Source organism: Peromyscus californicus, unplaced genomic scaffold (genome assembly GCF_007827085.1).
Source record: "Peromyscus californicus insignis strain IS unplaced genomic scaffold, ASM782708v3 Scaffold_3__1_contigs__length_106647218, whole genome shotgun sequence".
In the NCBI taxonomy this organism is placed as follows: Eukaryota; Metazoa; Chordata; class Mammalia; order Rodentia; family Cricetidae; genus Peromyscus; species Peromyscus californicus.
This window is the reverse complement of record NW_026294551.1, coordinates 71,742,901-71,755,164: the sequence shown is the minus strand read 5'-3', so window position 1 is coordinate 71,755,164 and position 12,264 is coordinate 71,742,901. Positions and strand designations below refer to the sequence as shown.

The window sequence follows — 12,264 nt, the reverse complement described above, 5'->3', positions numbered from 1 at the left end:
AGATGGGCTTTAAGGCCCGGAGCTTGTTAGATTGTCAGACCTGTCCAACCTAAGGTCTGCAGGACGCCTGTGGCCCAGGATAACTCTGAACTTGACACAACACGAGACCATAAACTTAAAGCACTGAAATTGGGGGGCGGGAGCATTTTTTTTTTTTTTTTTTTTAGTAATTCGAGTGGGTGGTTATCAAGCATAAACGTCATAGATGACAGCATTGCATTGCAGTGTCAAAATGTTGGACATGCCTGGCTAACAGTTATATGAAGAGAATAAATGGGAGGAAATAAGAGAGGCAGAAGCTTCGCTACCCATCATGCCTCTCTTCGACCTTCCCTCAGCCAACATCCCCTGATCCCACCCCAGGCTGGGAACTGGAGACACAGAGCTGTGTGAGAGGCTGTATGAGAGGCTGGTAGGAGGCAGCGCAGAAAGGGCAGACGTGTGGAGACAGAGAGAGAAATGAAGAAGCGGTTGGGGGGTAGGGGAGGGAGGGTACACCAAGAGGACTCTGAGGTACCATCTATCCAGCCAGCTTCTTGGGTACTGGTGACGCCTTCACTCCGGTGAGGAGAAAGCCAGAAACTTTGGGTGCATGCTGCCTCCCCTTAAAGCTGAGCATTTCAATATGAATCTTAGAATAAAGGGGAGACCCGTTGGCCACAGGAGTGAATCCCACAAAAGCCTCCGGAACCTGGTTGTGACCAGCCGTGGGGTGTGTTCCCAAACAGCCCCCTTCTTCTCCAGTTAGGCCCTTTCATCTGCAAGCGACAGCCAGGGTGGCAGGCTGCGTCCCCACAGGCCCTGCATGCTTAGTGACATCCCAGCCTAGGCCTGCTGGGAGCTTTGCACAAAGGCCCTGGAGGCAGGGCATGCCACCCTGCCCAGGCAGCTGCCTACTCCGCCGCACTCCTCTCTGCTGGGCCTGCTGCTGAACCATGCCACCCAGGAGAGCCACCCAGACAAATCCATTCGTTCCGGCACCTCCACAAAAGCCAGTCTGGCCTAAGTTAACCTAAACAGGGAATTGTTTACTTGTGCCCAGCAGTGACCATCAAAATGCCATGGTGCTGGTTCAGCCTCGGGTCTGGACATAGCTTGGGTTATTTCCCACTTGGGCCTTCTTTCCTGTGCCCCACAGCCAGCCTGCTGTGGCCTGGCAAGAACCCCCAGTTTCTGTGTGGGAGAAAATTGGGTCTTCTGACGCCACAAGCAGAGAGACATGGCAGCATGCATGCTGATGGGGTTCCAGTCCCCACAAACTCTCTCTCCCTAAGAACAGATACATCCACAGAGGACAGAAGGCCACCCAGGATGCTGAGTGGCCCCCAAACGCCAGGGTTTAATTACTCCATGTGGCTGGTTCGCAGGTTCTCAAATGCCAGCAGCTACACACAGGGCACAGAAGGAGATAAAGATGAGAGTCTGGGTTACAGTGACTAGAGATGGTGAGGCATCCTCATGCAGAAGTCAAGGAGGCAGTTGGCCACACACCCGAGTACAGATGCCACAGGCATGGCCCTGGAGACACCCCATAAACTTTCAACTCCATGCAGGTGCAGGTAGCCATTTGTTGTGGTGGTGCTGGACTTAGGGCCTTAGGACCAGAGAAACACTTTAACATAGTTTGTCTGAAATTGCAACACAAACTCCGACCTCAAAGCCTGTGTCCTGAAGACCAGGCTCTGTCTTTGATAGAAGTTTCTGTCCTAAACACAGCTATCTGGATGGAATGTGTTTGCCTTGTTTTGTGGTTGTTGTTTTTTTCTTTTTTTGTCGGGGGGGGGGGGGGGGGGGGGGGGGGCGGGTCTTCCAAGACAGGGTTTCTCTATGTAGCTTTGGAGCCTATCCTGGAACTCACTTTGTAGACCACACTGGCCTTAAACTCACAGAGATCCACCTGGTTCTGCCTCCTGAGTTCTGGGATTAAAAGTGTGCACCACTTGCCGGGCGGTGGTGGTGCACGCCTTTAATCCCAGCACTCGGGAGGCAGAGGCAGGAGGATCTCTGTGAGTTCGAGGCCAGCCTGGGCTACCAAGTGAGTTCCAGGAAAGGCGCAAAGCTACACAGAGAAACCCTGTCTCGAAAAACCAAAAAAAAAAAAAAAAAAAAAAAAAAAAGGGTGCACCACCACCACCCAGCTCTTTTTTTTTTTTTTAAATAGCATCTCGTGTAGTCCAGACTAGCCTCAAACTCAATGTGCCTGTGGATGACTTTGAACTCCTGATCCTCCCGCATCTTCTTCCCAAATGCTGGATTGTAGGCCTTGGCCACCATGCCTGGTTTAGGTGGTGCCATGGGTCAAGCCCAGGGCTTCATGCATGCTAGGCAAGCACTCTACCAACTGAGCCACAGCCTCAGCCCTTCGTGTCTTCAATCCTTAAGTTCCCTTCAGCCATTCTGACCTGAAACCCTCGGCCCATGAGGCTAGGAAGAAGTTTATTCTCTCCTCACTCACTGCAAAGGTCTCATTCTCCAACATGGCCCTGTGGGACCCTTCTCATCCAGAAGAACATCCCCCCGCTCCTTGTCTCTCAGAATCCTTCTCTCCTCCTGATATAGAGCACCCCTTCACAAAAGCCAGAAGTACAGTCCAAGCCAGGGCCGGGGCTGCTTCTCTGCCCTGTCCTGACTCCTCTGTCTGGGATGTACCATGAGCGCCTGCTCAGTCAGGAAGAAGGGAAAAGGAAGCACATTGTATTGATTACTTTCTTCATGCCTGACAGAAGCAACTCAAGGAAGGGCCGTTTGTTTGGGCTCACAGTTTGGGGGTACAGTCCATGACATCAAGAAAGATGTGGTGACCGGAATTTGAGGCGGCTGGTCACACTGCATCCGCCGTCAGGGAACAGAGAGATGAATGCTGGCACTCAACTCACTTTCTCCTTTCTATACCGTCTGGAATCCCAGCCCATGGGACGGGGCCACTCACAGATAGGGAGAGTCTTCCCGCCTCAGCCAACTCAATCTAGAAACTCCCTCGGTCAGCCTCAAAGTTTTTTTTTTTTTTTTTTTTTTTGGATTTTTCGAGACAGGGTTTCTCTGTGTAGCTTTGCGCCTTTCCTGGAACTCACTTGGTAGTCCAGGCTGGCCTCGAACTCACAGAGATCCTCCTGGCTCTGCCTCCCGAGTGCTGGGATTAAAGGCGTGCGCCACCACCGCCCGGCGGTTTTTTTTTTTTTTTTTTTTTTTTTTTTTTTTTTTTTTTGGATCAGCCTCAAAGTTTTAACACCCGAGTGGCTCCAGATCCTGTCAAATTGACAGCCAGCACTAACCGTCACATACACAAATTCTAATTCTGCCATGAACTGCTCTCCCTAGGCTATACGTGATTAATGGCCAGGCTCTGCATCTCCCCTTGGTAGTTCTGAGAATTCTGGAGGAGTTTTGGGGCTGACTCTGTAGTAATGGCAGTGTCTTGAAAGGCAGTCACACCCTGTCCCTCAGTGGCCTCCCAGCCCCATCATGGAACCTGCCATGCAGTGAACAGGCAAGGCAGACAGGTACAAAATGCTGTGGTGGATAGTTCCATGTCAACTTGACACAAGCTAGAGTCATCCATCAGAGAGGAGGGAGCCTCAGTTGAGAAAATGCCTCCATAAGACTGAGCTATGGACAAGCCTATGGGATATTTTATTTCTTTGGGGAGGGGGCAGGGGACAGGGGTTCCAGACAGGGTTTCTCTGTATAGCCCTGGCTGTCCTGAAACTCACTCTGTATGCTGGCCTTGAACTCACAGAGATCCACCTGCCTCTGCCTCCCAAGTGCTGGGATTAAAAGTGTGTTCCACCACTGACTGATTTGGGCATTTTCTTAATTAGTGATTGGTGAGAGAGAGCCCAGCCCATTGTGGGTAGTGCCACCCTGAGCTGATAGGTCCTGGGTTCAATAAGAAAGTAGGCTGAGAAAGTCATAAGGACCAAGCCAGTTAGGAGCACTCCTCCATGGCCTCGACATCAGCTCCTGCCTCCAGGCTCCTGCCCTGTTTGAGTTCCTGTCCTGACTTCCTTTAATGATGAACAGTGATGTGGAAGCATTGAGCCAAATAAACCCTTTCCTCTCCAACTTGCTTTTGGTCTTGGTGTTTCATCATAGCAATAGTAACCCTAAGTAGGACAAATGTCACTTGCAAAATTCAACCAAGGGGCTAGAGACGTGGCTCAGCAGTCAAAAGGGCTTACTGCTTTTGTGGAGGATCAGAATTCAGCTACTGGTACCTACATCAGGCTGCTTACAGCTGCCTATAACCCCAGGCTCCAGGGGATCTGATGTCCTCTCCTGGCCTCTGTAAGCTCTTGCACACATGTGTGCATATGCTCACACAGACACATATTATTTATGTGGTTTTTTTTGGTTTTGATTTTGTTTCAGGTTGGGTTTTCATTTGTTTTGTTTTGCTTTGTTCAAGACAAATTCTCACTGTGTAGAGCAGGTCAGCCTGGTCCTCACAGAGATCCACCACCTCTGCCTCAAGAGTGCTGGGATTAAAGGTGCACAGCTTAGCTAAAAAAAAGGCCGGGCAGTGGTGGCGCACGTCTTTAATCCCAGCACTCGGGAGGCAGAGGCAGGTGGATCTCTGTGAGTTCGAGGCCAGCCTGGGCTACCAAGTGAGATCCAGGAAAAGGCGCAAAGCTACACAGAGAAACCCTGTCTCGAAAAAAAAAAAAAAAGAAAGAAAGAAAGAAAAGAAGCCAGGCAGTGGTGGCACACACCTTTGATCCCAGCACTTGGGAGGCAGACACAGGCAGATCTCTGTGAGTTCGAGGCCAGCCTGGTCTACAGAGGGAGTTCCAGGACAGGGTGGTTACATAGAGAAACCTTGTCTCAAAAAGAAGAAAGAAAAAAACAAAGAAAAGAGAAAGAAAGGAGAGAAGAATTAATTCATCAACAAATACATATAGCTTTCTGTCTGTGCAGAGCAATCAGACTTAAGGGAAGTGGACAGGAAGGCGGAGCCTAGTGCAGAGGGCCACAGGTGATGTCTGCAGTGTATTCTGCAAGCGCCTCAGACCCCATTGTCACACACAACCAAATGTGAGGACCTCAGATTCAGGGCACAAGGCTGGCCTGTGACTTGGAGCCTTCTTTTGATATTCAGATCCTTCAGGCCTGGGGACTGACAAGGGTGGAGGGCAATATAAATTGAGAGAGGCTTCAACCTGTGGAAGGAGGCCTGGATCAGCAGAGAACACGTAGTGATATGCCTGTGGCCCACACTAAAGCACACACATGTGTGAGCAGCTCCCAGGGTTGAAGGATGGAGGCTCAAGTGAGCTGTGGAAAGAAGTGAAAGGGACATCGTGATGCCTGTGTGGTGCCTGTGACTGCCAAATTTATCCTGGAATATCCTGACCGGGACGGTATTCGTTTGTACCTTGTGGGTCTTGCTTCATTTTATGGAACACTGCAAAGCATTTTGGGGGGCTGTTGTGAGACAACTGTCACCTTCAACCTTGTCTTTCTCCCAAGCCTGAAGTTTGTCCCAGGAGTAACTCTTAGCTTGGAGAGAGCCTAGGGATGAGTAAATGAATCACAGTGGGTGAAGAGGGTGAAGCATGGCCTAGAAGAGCAAAGGCAGGGAGGGGGTGGCCAAGGGGGCGGGGTCTCTCCACCATCTCCTTCCACCAGTCTCAGGCAGGGTGCTCTGTGGGTATGGATGAGTGGGCTCCGTCAGCTCCGCTGGTGGTGGGGAGCTGGCAGCCAGAGGCCATATGCATATGCATGTATACACTGGCTTTCCTTCTCAATGAATCCATCCTTGTTTTCCTATCTAGGTCCCCCTGGACGGCGTGGCAAACCTGGACGCAGAGGTGACCCAGGTGAGTCCAGTTTTCTTAATTCCTAAGCCTTAGCTGAGAGACACACCACGGACCCTGGGCCCAGCCGGAGGTGCCAACCACCTATTTCCTGGATCATGTCTCTCTTCTTAAATGCCAGCTACTACCTCTGGGCCACCATGCCTCATGTCGCCTTTTCTTGGCTTCTTGGCATCTACAATTCCCAAACTGGCCCCTCTCTGTCTTCAGCCTCCCTCTTCATCTGTCAGCATTAGAAACTCAATTCTTAGCCGGGCGGTGGTGGCGCACGCCTTTAATCCCAGCACTCGGGAGGCAGAGCCAGGCGGATCTCTGTGAGTTCGAGGCCAGCCTGGGCTACCAAGTGAGTCCCAGGAAAGGCGCAAAGCTACACAGAGAAACCCTGTCTCGAAAAACCAAAAAAAAAAAAAAAAAAAAAAAAAGAAACTCAATTCTTGATCACCCATTCGTAAACAGCCCCCCTCTATGACAGCAGGCAGAAACCTTGCCAGCTCTCTGTCATGGGACCGTCACAGGACACAGGTCCCCTGTAGATCTCAGCGCCCTCCCAGACCCTGCTCCTCCTACCCTCAGCAGAACCAAAGGTTTTCACCACCTTCCTCCAGGCAAACCCCAGGCTCCCTTGTCCCCACAGCCGCCTCCCCCTGTTACCTTCATTGCATCCAAAATGAACTTACTCTGCAGGGTCCCTCATAGTTTGTCCTCTCCCCGGAAATCTTGACCACTATTCCCCAAGAATCATCTACTCCTTCTGTCCCACCTTCTCACATCTGTGACATCAAATTGGCCAGAGTAACTAATGGCAACATGGCTATAGCAAGACATGTCTTTGTCTTCCTTCCTTCTCTTCTTCTCCCTTCCTTCCTCCCTTCCTTCCTTCCTTCCTTCCTTCCTTCCTTCCTTTCTTCCTCCCTTCCTTCCTTTCTTCCTCCCCTCCTTCCTTTCTTCCTCCCTTTCTTCTGTCTCTCCCTCTTTTTCTTCCTCCCCCCTCCTTTCTTTCTTAGTCATCAATCAGGAAAAAAATCAGGGAACCAGAGAGATGACTTCAATGGCACTTGCTGCTCTTAAAAAGGACCCAAGTTTGACATGTCTCCAGCTTCAGGGGACCTAATGCCCTCTTCTGGCGTCTGTGGGTACTACACTCACGTGTACATACCTTCACACACACACACACACACACACACACACACACACACACACACACACACACACATTTTTAAACCAATTTAAACACTGACGTGCCCACATCCCCTTTGGTGTTCATTTGTACTGGCTTGAGAATACAGGACATGTGCTATGGGTGGATGTTAATAATCTCAGCTCAGCTGAATGCACTTGAGGCAATTATGTACATAAGAGAAACATTCAGAGCTGTGGGTGAGATTGGTGCAAAATCTGTGCGTCAGATGACACATTTGCTGCCTAAGGACTGGAGAGTTCTATTTTTAAGTGTGATAGATTGATTATGGATAGGCAGTTGGAGTTCTTTCCCCCTGGATGTCTGATGCTGCTTCAAGAAAGTGCTTCCTGGTTCTGTGTTTTCTGAGCTAATGATCCCATGAGCATGCATAAACAGCTGAGAGGGTACAGAACTGCTCACTCCTCACTGCCTGTGTCTTTCTGGACACTCACTGGGGGCCCCTCCTGACCCTGAGTATTTCTGGTTCCCTCCAGCCGGTTTCCACACACATGCATTGCATACACGTCACTGATCTTGACATCTCAGTCTCCTCATTTGGGTCCCACTCGCCTCTCAAATGAGTCTGCCCTTGGTCCTCACTTCTCTCTCCCCACAGCATCCCAGTCCTGTGGCTCCAGCTGCCCCAGGACACTGATGGTCCCTCCCTCCCTCCCTCATACCCCTCTGAATACAACATCACCCTGTCTCCCCAGGCTTCCCCACCACAGGGAGGTAACATCCAGCCACTTGCTTCCTCTATGGTGTCCCTGATCATTCCCTTCCCCTCTTCAGTTTATCTCATACCTCTGCTGCCTTCTCTGTCCTCGGGGCCGCAGCCTCCCATAGCTCTCACCACCTACCCCGTCCCCCACATACAGCCTCCCTGTGGCTGTCCAGGGCCTTGTGACCTCTGAACCTTCAAGTCCTCCCCTGGTCCAGGTGTTTTTCTCTACCTGAGCTCCTACTGTATGTTCATTTCTCTTTATCCTCAAAAATCAAGCTCAGGTGGCTCCTCTAAGAAAGCATTCTGTGCCCGGCGGTGGTGGCGCACGCCTTTAATCCCAGCGCTCAGGAGGCAGAGGCAGGCAGATCTCTGTGAGTTTGAGGCCAGCCTGGTCTACAGTTCCAGGACAGCCTGGTCTATGGACTGAGTTCCAGGACATCCAGAGCTACACAGAGAAACCCTATCTCAAAAAACCAAAAAAAAGAAAGAAAGGAAGGAAGGAAGGAAGGAAGGAAGGAAGACAGGAAGACAGGAAGACAGGAAGAAAGTAAGCAAACATTCTGTAATCCCATGGCTGGGGCTACACCCACCTCCAGCATCTGGCATGTAAATACATGCATGGGCTAGTGAATGTACAATCATCTCTTAAACAACATCACAGACAGGGCACAGTTGTGAGGAGCCATGAGGCCAGAGGGACCCCTGTAAATGAATGTTTCCTGTCCCAACTGCCTGGTGTCAAATAACCAACTCAGAGGCTGAATATGAATTATAAATGCTCAGCCAATAGCTCAGACTTGTTACTAGCTAACCCTTACATTTAAATTGACCCATTTCTAATACTCTATGTATTGCCACGTGGCTCACCTGTCCTCTAGCATGTCTTGCTTCCTGGGTGGCTGGCTGGTGTCTCCTCCTTGACTCTCCTGACTCTGCCCTTCCTCCTCCCATCATTCTCTCTGTATCAGGCTGTCTCGCCCAATCTATTCTTGCCCTGCTCTCAATCAATCAGTTTTTTTATTAACAATGAGCATAATCCATAACATTTCTCCCTTTTTGTCTAATTAAAGAAGGTTTTATACTTAACATAGTAAAATTATATACAACAAAAGCAGTTATTAAATAATAATTATAGTAATGATATCCAATCCATTTGTGTTTGGCAAAATTAGAAAAAATACTTAATTATCTATCTTATCTTGGTGAGTCTAAAGTTTTATATCTAATTTACTTTCTGTTATAACTAAGGAAAGCTATAATTATAACTATTTCGTCCTTAACTCCATCAAAGAACCCAGAAGGATAAAATGTTACCTAATGACAAGGACATCAGGCTGCCTGGACAACACCCAAAGTTTCTCTGCAATGTTAGGGCATCCAATTCTGGCCTACAGGCCCAGCATATCTGACAGACTTTCTTGTGAAGCAGGGAATTCTGAAAGACTGTCCTACCTTGTCTTGGCAAAGTTTGGCAATCACCTTTCTTGTGTCCTGCTGGTCCAGTTTGGACAGTATAATGTTAGCAATTGAGGCAAAGGCAGTTTCTTTGCCCACATGGCTAGCTTTTGCCACAAAGAAAGCAAACTCCATATGGAGTTTTTTCAGTGCCCATAATCTTCTCTGAAGTAGATTGGTGCTGCCAGAAACAGATGTGTCTCACTATCATGAAAAGCCTTAGATTATTAAACATATTAAATGCCATACTTTGTAGATCTTTGAAGTGTTTGAAGACCATCTATCTACCCAAATATATCTGTATATGACCTTGAAAACATTCCTAACTTGACTATAAGTTTAACTATTATAGATGACTGTTAATCTGTATTTCTTTTTTTTTGTTGTTTTTTGTTTTTTTTTTTTTTTGTTTTTTGTTTTTTTTTTTTGAGACAGGGTTTCTCTGTGTAGCTTTGCGCCTTTCCTGGAACTCACTTGGTAGCCCAGGCTGGCCTCGAACTCACAGAGATCCGCCTGGCTCTGCCTCCCGAGTGCTGGGATTAAAGGCGTGCGCCACCACCACCCGGCTAATCTGTATTTCTTAATTATACATTACATTTTTAAATGAGCTGCATAAGTACAATACCCCAGAGTAAAAATATATATACAGTATAACAAAATTAACTTTAAATATGTATCAATAAACCAAAATCCATACCAATGTAAAATATTTAAGATTAGCAATTGTTTTTTAATTAAAGTAGATTCAATAATCTACCCTTTTACCCTACCATTTCTATATCCCCCCTTTTTCTTTTTTAGAATGAGATCCCTGAATCTAATCTCCTTTTTTCAGCTTTTTTCCTGACCATTACCAATAACAACTTGTAACCAACCCCCCTTATATGATAATAAATATCCTTAAACCATTTTTTGGAATGTGGGCATAGTTCTCTAAGCTACTTCCTGCTTATTGGGGGCACTGGTAATTTTGGGGGGAACCTGAGAAAATTTAGGATAATTGTTAGGTCTTGGCTGTAGTAATCTGTGAGGCTGGATCATCTCAATCAGCAGCCTGGAAGCTGTTCTGGATGCTGGATCACTTGGTCCACCTCTTTTTATTGGTGTGGTCCCCTTTCAGAAAATATATAAACTTTTAAAGGTAACATACATATCTGTATTAGTTCAAGTATAGACTGTGCACTGTATATAAACCATCCAAAGATGATTTTTTTGTTTTATGTTTGAGCAGGTAAAACATACATCATGTGTCTTGTAGTTCTTTTAGGTTTATTTCTTTATGTTTACACCCAGATTTTTTTGTCAGGGATTCTTTCTCGATCAAACCTGATTTTCCTTAACCCAGAATGAATACTTAGCCTCTCATTTCCTGTGGAAATAAAAGCATAACCTCTTCCCCAAAGTAATATATCTTTTGACTTACATTTTGAAGCCAAGACATTTTTAAAATATATAGGTTGGTTTAATCTAGCAGTTTCCATAATCCAATGTCTCTTAGCAGCCAAAAAAATTCAAAGACAACACAATAACATACAGGATTCAGACTCTCTGTGTATTTCCCATCCTAACAAGGCTTATTTCTCTTATATTACTTTACTCCCTTTTTAAGGACTTTACTTTATGATTTTCAAACTATATTTTTTAAATCTAAGACTATATATACCTTTTCTTCTCTCTCCCAAGTCTATGCACATTTTCAAACACATTGTGACCCAGACAGAGGCTTCTTTTGTCTGAATCTGTCCTTGCTGTGTGTTTGCAACCTTTTCTGTCTACATGAGAAAAAAATGCCTTTAACCCCAGCACTTGGGAGGCAGAGCCAGGTGGATCTCTGTGAGTTCGAGGCCAGCCTGATCTACAGAGTGAGTTCCAGGAAAGGCGCAAAACTACACAGAGAAACCCTGTCTCAAAAAACCAAAAAAACAAAACTGCTATGTAACTTAAATCATGGCATGTTGGCAGCTGGCTCCTCCCCCTCAGTTCCCTGAGGCTAGTCTTATGGTAGAGGAATGTTTACTGCCAGCTCTAGGGGCCATGTTTACCATTCCAACTCTGGGAAGTCCATGCCACCACCAAGTAGCATGCCACTCGCTGCTCATAAACACCATAGCAGGGCCTCTAAAAAGAGCTGCCCATTTTTGCCACTAGCACAGAGCCAGAAAGCCATCTCTTAAAGGAGCTGTGCCTCTGCTAGTTGCCAGCAAACAGAGCACACCCCAGAAAATGCAGCTACCAAGAAGCCATGCTTGACTCCATTCTTGTGTGTCTGGAATCCTTTTAGAAGCTCTGTCAGGTTTTATGTGGAAATTTCAGCCACACATTGGAATGCCGTATGTAGGCAGATGTTTCCTGTCCTGACCGCCCCAGTCCCAAATAACCGACTCAGAGGCTGAATATGAATTATAAATGCTCAGCCAATAGCTCAGACTTGTTACTAGCTAACCCTTACATTTAAATTGACCCATTTCTAATAATCTATGTACTGCCACGTGGTTCATGGCTTTACCTGTCCTCTAGCATTTTTTGCTTCCCGGGTGGCTGGCTGGTGTCTCCTCCTCGGTTCTCCTGACTCTGCCCTTCCTCCTCCCATCATTCTCTCTGTATCAGGCTGTATCACCTAATCTCTTCTTGCCCTGCTATAAGCCAATCAGTTTTTCATTGACAATGAGCATAATCCATAACACCCCCCACTCCCGCCGCCAACAAAAGGACCCCAGGCTGGCTGGGCCCAACAAAAGTCAGCACAGGTTCAATGGATGTTCCACTCTTCTCCTGGGAGCTGGATCTGGGTTTCCTTTTCTTTTACAGAAGTCCTCCCATAAGTTCCCAGAATTCACTGGGAGCAAATGCCCTTCATTTTTCTCTGAGTGCCTGACTCCCAGAAGCTGAAGAGGGTTTATGTTGAACTCTGGGAGCTAGCTCCCTTTGTTCTGCCTTGTGTGTCATGGCCCACTGCATGCCTGCCTGGCGCCCGCCTCAGCCTTCGGTTCTTGTTTTCTTCCTACAAAGGTTTCCTTGTTTTTCACTGTCTACTCGCTGACATCATTTTTGGAAGGAGATGAGAAGCTCTGTCACCTTTTTCAGGACAAAAT

At 47.4% G+C, this 12,264-nt stretch overlaps 1 protein-coding gene across 1 annotated transcript in view; it reads left to right on the top strand.

Moving 5' to 3' along the window:
* The window catches only part of Col23a1 (collagen type XXIII alpha 1 chain), a 307,202-nt gene that overhangs the window by 232,644 nt on the left and 62,294 nt on the right, over positions 1 to 12,264 (top strand). Inside the window, exon 3 of the mRNA XM_052757961.1 lies at positions 5,772 to 5,816. Coding sequence (XP_052613921.1) covers positions 5,772 to 5,816 — 45 coding nt within the window. The remainder of the gene's footprint in view (positions 1 to 5,771; positions 5,817 to 12,264) is intronic.